Genomic DNA, 6,638 nt, shown 5'->3' with positions numbered 1-6,638 from the left:
AGATGAATCTTACCTGTTCAGGAAAAAATTACCAACGAAAGCGTCTGTCTTCAAATTCTTCTCCGTTTTCAGCCGTCTCCATCTTTCAAATGCATATACTATACCAATCCTTGTTTTATTTCGGACTTTGTCACGACGTATTCCGGTTTCAAAGCGAGGTCTTTTTCGTTTCGTAACGTTATACAAGTTTAATCCGACACGTTAGAATAACCGCAGCTGTAACAGAGCTGGCAACCCGTCTCACGAAACTCTACTGACTTCGTGATTGGTGGATAGCTGGAGGGTGGAGCCTCAGACCAAAACACAAAATGACAACAATAACATCAGTTGTGGGCTGCAACTCTCACTTTTAAATGACAATATCCTGGCCAGACCACTGTTGTCAGTGATATAAGTATTTGAAATGAACATGATTTCTTAATGTCTAGTGACATTTCAGGGCCATTTTATGATTAACTGACATAAATTTCTTACATACGGTTCCTTTAAGCGAGCTGCCGCTAACTCTGCGTGCATTCAGTGTTGCCAGATTGGAAATGTCCAAGTATCGTACCAGAAGCTCAAAATTACTAGCCTAGAATCTAGACGTGCCCCTAGCGGCAGCAAATTACATTTGCTTCTAAGGTCAGTCTAGTTACTCTCAATTCACTTAAATTTCCGAAAAATCCAAGATGTACCGGGCCAATCACGAGTCGGTGGGCGGGCTTAACATGATGACGTCTGACCTGCGTCCATAAGTTCAGTCAGACATGAATTCCTGGTTCCGTGAATTAAGCGTGGAAAACTGAACAGTATTTATATATTTTTTTTACTTTTGATACACAGCCACGTCCATGTGTCCTGAGCAGGAGCTCGTTAACGTTACATCTGAACGCGCTGTGGTGTAGAATACGCAAACACCGTAAGCGATCATTGTTTACACAGCACAAGAGATTGTGGATATAGCGGCTATTCAAAATGGTAATTACTTGCGCTTGTCCTGGTTGTTCAAACCCATTTAAAGCTGAAAAAGATTACGTTTGCTTGCGCAAACTCATCCTGGACTTTTTTTTTTTTTTTTTTTTACATATTTCCCCTTTCGGTGTTTGCGTATACTACATCAAAGCGCGTTCACATGTGACGAGTCGAATCATAGATATGCTAAACTCGTGCTCATGACAGATGGACGTGGGTGTGTATCAAAGTTAAAAAGAAAATTATATAAATACTGTTCATTTTCTTGCAAAAACCGATCGTTTCGTGTCTTAGGACATCAATGTATCGTCACGAGCCGCAGGGTGTAATTTGGATTTGTCTGTGCATGTTTTTGTTTACTTTTAAAGGTTTCGTGCCCATCTATGTCTATTATTTAGCTGACAGACTGCACAGTGCACTGATTTTTGTTAAAAATCTTCGTCGCTCTGACTACGTCACCTGACCGACTAAGTCTCTGATTGGTTGTAGCGCTATCCTATTGCGTGGAGAGGAGTTTGAAAGACAACCGTTTATCCCACCCCTCCGGTTGAGCCCTGTCTATGGAGAGTGCCCAGACCCTACATTTATGTGGGTCTGGCTTGCCAGGCTACAAAATTATCGTATTTGGGAGAAAATTATCGTATTTGAGTCAAACGTTCAAAATAAAGATAGGCTATTTATCTAGATGTTACAGCTATTCTCCTTTTCAGCACTCATTTTCTATACCTTATTGTAATGATAAAACTAATTATCTTACCCGAGTCAAACGTTCAAAATACAGCTATTTATCTAGATGTTACAGCTATTTATCCTTTTCAGCACTCAATTTCTATACTTTATTGTTAAACTAACAAACTCAGTTTTGAAACAACTGACCTAAGTGCGACAGGAACGTTAACTTGTGCTCGTGAGAGAGAGCCATTCTCCACGATGATTGGTTGAGAAGACGTAAGATTGGATGCGTAACACCACGTTCACGTCTCCTCACAATCATGAAGGTAGACGTAGGATCCACACAACTACATCTTTGAGAATAGAAGCTCTATAATTACAACGACCATGGTGTCACAAAATTCAGAAATTATCGTACATTGTAGTATTATTGATCGTACATCGTACAGAGGTCAAAATTATGGTACAAATATGATAATTATCGTACGTCTGGCAACACTGCGTGCATTCCATGTGCGAAACCCAGATATCAATTTTTCTGCCGTGCCGTATTCTGCGCTCTCATTGGTCCTTCTTAAATCAAAGACGGCTGACTATTGGCCACATATATAACCAATTAATAGTATGTGTTTACATAATATAAAGATTTTCTTTTAGAAATAAACTTATTTTAAATATACATTTTAATACTTTATGCATTATTAGATTTTCACTTAAAATATATAAATTCGTTTTCTTCCTCTGATACTCTCTGGTAACCTTGGTTACACTCGTCTCCGCCGTCGCCCGTCAGTCCACCAGCTCCACCGGGCTCCATCGTCCCTCCGGCTCCGCCCTGGTCAGTCGTCGCCCCACCTTCGCCTCTGGACTCTACTCCTCCGTCTGTGCCTCGTCGCTCTGTCCCACCGGCTCTGTGGACCTCCTCCCTCCCGCGGGCACAGCCTCGGCCCTCTGTCGCTCCGGCCCCGCCGCGGACCTCCGGATCTCCATCTCCGCCTTGGTCGCAAGAGACTTGGGTTGCGCCTTGGCCCTCCGGATCCGCGGTGTCGCCCAAGATCATCGGCTTTCCGTCTCCGCCTTGGGCTCTCCCACCACCTGCTCCGCCTCCGTCTGTCGGCCCCATGGAGTCGTCAGCCCTTCCTCCACCATGGCTCCTCCATCCATTGGCTCCACCTTGGAATTCCATCATGGCTGAGTTCTGGGTCCCACCTGGCTCCTCTTGCTCCAGTCCCTTCCTCTCACCTCCTTGGCTCCTCCCTCCGTCACCACCCTGGACTCCATCTTGTGCCCTCCTCCCGGGAGTCCGTCCTCCACCAAAGCCCTCTCCTAAGACTTTGTACTGTTTCTTTTTTTCTGTTTGTCGGCACGAGGACGTGCCTTCCGGGAGGGGGAGATAATGTCACACCCCCGGACTTTCATGTTGGTTTCTCCCATTTTCCCCCGCAGATCTGTGTGTTTTGGTCTCTCCCTTATTGTTGTCACCTGGATGTGTAATCAGTCTGTCTATTTAATGTGTGTGTTTTCCCCTGCATTCTGTCGGTCTTTAATGTTACCACTCCGTGTTCCTGTGTCTGCCTGTTTCCCATTGGATTTATTAAATATTCGTCTTTTACTACGTCGTTGTTCGTGTGTTCCTGCCTGCTCCGTGACAGTGTGTGTGTGTATATATATATATATATATATATATGCATGTACAGAACATTCATGTAAAAACATACAGTGTTGTAGCATCAGTGCGGACACCCAAATAATCACCCATTTATTGTGTAAAAATAATAAAAAAGGGGGTAAAAACTAAAAAGATCAATGAATTAATTAAATTGTCTGAATATATTTCTTTCTAATAAAAAAAATAGTGCTGTCAATAGAATACAACTGCTTTGGTTAATCTCAGTTTTTTAGACTTTACACTCTTAAAAATAAAAGTGCTTCACAATGCCATAGAAGAACCTTTTTTGTTTAAATGGTTCTGTAAAGAACCTTTAAAATCTGAAGAACCTTTCTGTTCACAAAAGGTTCTTTGTGACAAAAGAAGGTTCTTAAGGTAAGAAAGAGATGGTTCTTTGACAGAATGGTTCTTTGTGGAACCAAAAATGGTTCTTCCATGGCATTTTTAATGTGTGTAGATTAAAGTATAATTCTTCAGAAAAGTATAATTAACGAATAATATTGTGTTTTAAACATATTTAACTAATAGATTACATTAAAAATATATTTTATTTTTTAATATTATATCTAACCAGATTGAATCTCTGTCAAAGACCACAATGACAAAACTGCTCGCTATTATCCTGTAAAGATGAAGACTGATAGACAAGCAGAATGCACAGATCTTTTATTTAGTTATAGGAAATGCCAGCAGAATTTAAAGAAAAAAATAGTAAATATCTCAGAACTGGAAGTTCAGAAGCACTATTGCTCATGCTTTTTTATTTTCGTTCTCGGTAGGATGTTTAATTAAAAAAAAAACATTTGCCTTCACACTACTGGTTGCAATATAATAATTGGTTGTCAACATTCGTCCTTGACGATATCTAAAAATATTTCCAACAATTTCAATTCCTGTGTTTCGCTAATATGTCCGGTAGTCTTTTACATTCATCATGCCCCTGTAAAGGTTAAGCCATAAATGCCACCATCATTATAAGAGGCTATTCTGAGTGGTATGTCTCTAAGGGAGCCATGATGACGCAATAAGGTTAATTATATCAATTATGGCACTCAATGTCTGTCCAGAATTTCTTTGAGAAAAAAAGAAAACGCCAATTTACCAGAAGGTGCAAATTGTTCATGTGTGGCATGCCTTTTATGCCGTGTATAAAAGCCAGGGCAGAAAGCTTTTGGGAAACCGAGGCAACCCAACTGCAAACTGACCCGGCAATCACAGCCGCTGCAAACATGTGAGTTCTTTCGCTCAGGTGAAGATGTTGTGGTGGTCTGAGGAAGAGTCTGTAATGTCTCTGTGTTTGTGTTCCGCATCCAGGTTGACAGTATTGGCTCTGATGACACTACTGATGGTCTCGGTGGAGTCGGACATCTCCAATGAAGAGTGGAAGTCTCTGAGTAACCCACAGAGCAGGACCTTGGTGAGTCACACAGCAGTTGAATTTTATTAAAAATAGGCATGGGTGGAAGTTATTTTTGAGTTTTTATGTTTTAGGAATATTTTTCATGTGCTCAAGGCAAGATTACAAGCAGCTGGTCAATTTTGGGATTTCAGGGCTATTTGGCTTTTCAGAATATGTTGTTTCAGACTACACTCTTAAAAATAAAGGTGCTTCACGATGCCTTTTGGTCTAAATGGTTCCATAATGAACCTTTATTATCTGAAGAACGTTTCTGTGTCACAAAAGGTTCTTTGTGGTAAAAGAAGGTTCTTCTGATTATAAAAAGGTAAGAAAGAGATGGTTCTTAAAAGAACCTTTGACTGAATGGTTCTTTGTGGAACCAAAAATGGTTGTTCTATGGCATCACTTTGAAGAACCTTTTAACCATCCAAAATATGTATCTTTAAAGGCCATTTTCTCAAAAATATCTACTTCAGTAGTACTTACAAACAGCAAACTTTACAGTTTTATTCCTGTCTATATTCTAAAGGTTTTTATGGTTTGTTCATTTAACATTTAATTCCTAAAAACATTTTTTCCTGGCTCCTAACAGTATTTTGTTGAGTTTTGAACTTGGCTTTATCCTGTGGTCAGACTTATTCTCTGAATTTAGTGCATATTTAATTAGATCATGCCAAAACATAACACTTTAGAAATGTAATCAATCAACTGGCAAAGTATGATCATATCTTGAAAATATTTTGTTACGTTTTTCCTCCATATTCCTGCCTGTTGGAGTCTTCAAAACTTGTGAAGGAAATAGAGTAGGATCGCATTTGATTAGGACTTTTCATAACCAGAATTCAGAGAGTGAAACTGACATTTATGGGCATATCTGTGTATCATTTTATAGTCACAGTTTTATAAACACTGTTTGTTTAAATAATATTCATGTTGTCATTAATCTGTCCAATATTTTCAGTTTTTCCGGATCCTGCAGTCGTATCTTGAAGGCAGAGAGAGTGAAGCTCAAGCGATGAACAAGAAAACAAGCTTGAAGGAGAACAGAAACAGCAATATAGAAAACCCTGGTTATGACAAATACGACCTCTTTCTTCACAACGACATTTATGATGTTTAGTTGAAGATTTCGGTTTTAGCTTCACAGTGTCTAACGTGTAAATCAATTATGTCTAATGTTTATGAAATTTTCAAGTCATTATGTTTGTCATGATCTTAAGCATACTAAAATAGAAATCTTGCTTAGCAAATTCCTGCTTTTCTTTATATAACATTTTCTGTTATAAATGTTTTACAAAGTTAAAAACTAGTTGATAAAAGCAAAGCATGCCATATGGAAGAAATGTATTGGTCACTTCAATAGTTGAAATCTTTCTAGTTGTCATTTGTTTACTAAATAAATTATGAGAATGGAAACACTGGAATGAAAATGAGATTTATGCTCTTTTCTGTTCTGCTAACAAAAAGAAACCAGTCAGAGAAGCAGACGTTATTCAGAAAGCTTGTGACTACAGTGGGTTTCTTATTTTAAGGTCCTAAAATAAGCTATTGAAAAAATATCTTGATTAAATTTCTGTATGAATATTAAAAGAAGTTAGGTTAAAATATGAGTAATGAAACACTACATCTAGAAAGACTATATCCATGGTTATTAACACTCTCAGGAAGAAATTATACTTGTTTGACCAGCACGTTATCAATAAATTGACAGGGGAAATGAGCGAAATTTGAAAGAAAGCTAGATATCAAAGTAGATGTCAATGAAGAGACACTAAACAGAAGAAATATAACTGTATATGGCATCTACTCATAAAAAGATTATAGATGAAACTGTTTACATATAAAAATGACCCTGTTCAAAAGTTTACATACACTTGATTCTCAATACTGTTGTTTTTTTTTTTTTTTTTGCTCACTGATGCTTCAGAAGAAAAGATGATGCAT

The 6,638-nt window shown here is 38.5% G+C and overlaps 1 protein-coding gene across 1 annotated transcript; it reads left to right on the top strand.

Moving 5' to 3' along the window:
• Nucleotides 1-4,489: 4,489 nt before the first annotated feature.
• LOC141342176 (uncharacterized protein C2orf66 homolog) lies at nucleotides 4,490-6,103 on the top strand. Its single transcript, XM_073846571.1, has 3 exons — nucleotides 4,490-4,526; nucleotides 4,610-4,712; nucleotides 5,656-6,103. Coding segments are annotated over exons 1-3 (264 nt in total). The 5' UTR covers nucleotides 4,490-4,524; the 3' UTR covers nucleotides 5,815-6,103.
• Nucleotides 6,104-6,638: the final 535 nt, after the last annotated feature.

The sequence above is a fragment of the Garra rufa genome, chromosome 9 (genome assembly GCF_049309525.1).
Source record: "Garra rufa chromosome 9, GarRuf1.0, whole genome shotgun sequence".
In the NCBI taxonomy this organism is placed as follows: domain Eukaryota; kingdom Metazoa; phylum Chordata; class Actinopteri; order Cypriniformes; family Cyprinidae; genus Garra; species Garra rufa.
Note: the sequence above shows the minus strand (reverse complement) of the source record. Positions and strands in the feature narration are given on the sequence as shown.

Bases quoted from the DNA above. Each gene is read 5' to 3' on its own strand.
- LOC141342176 (XM_073846571.1), top strand. The intron at 4,713-5,655 runs GTGAGTCACACA...CAATATTTTCAG, and splicing joins ACCCACAGAGCAGGACCTTG to TTTTTCCGGATCCTGCAGTC.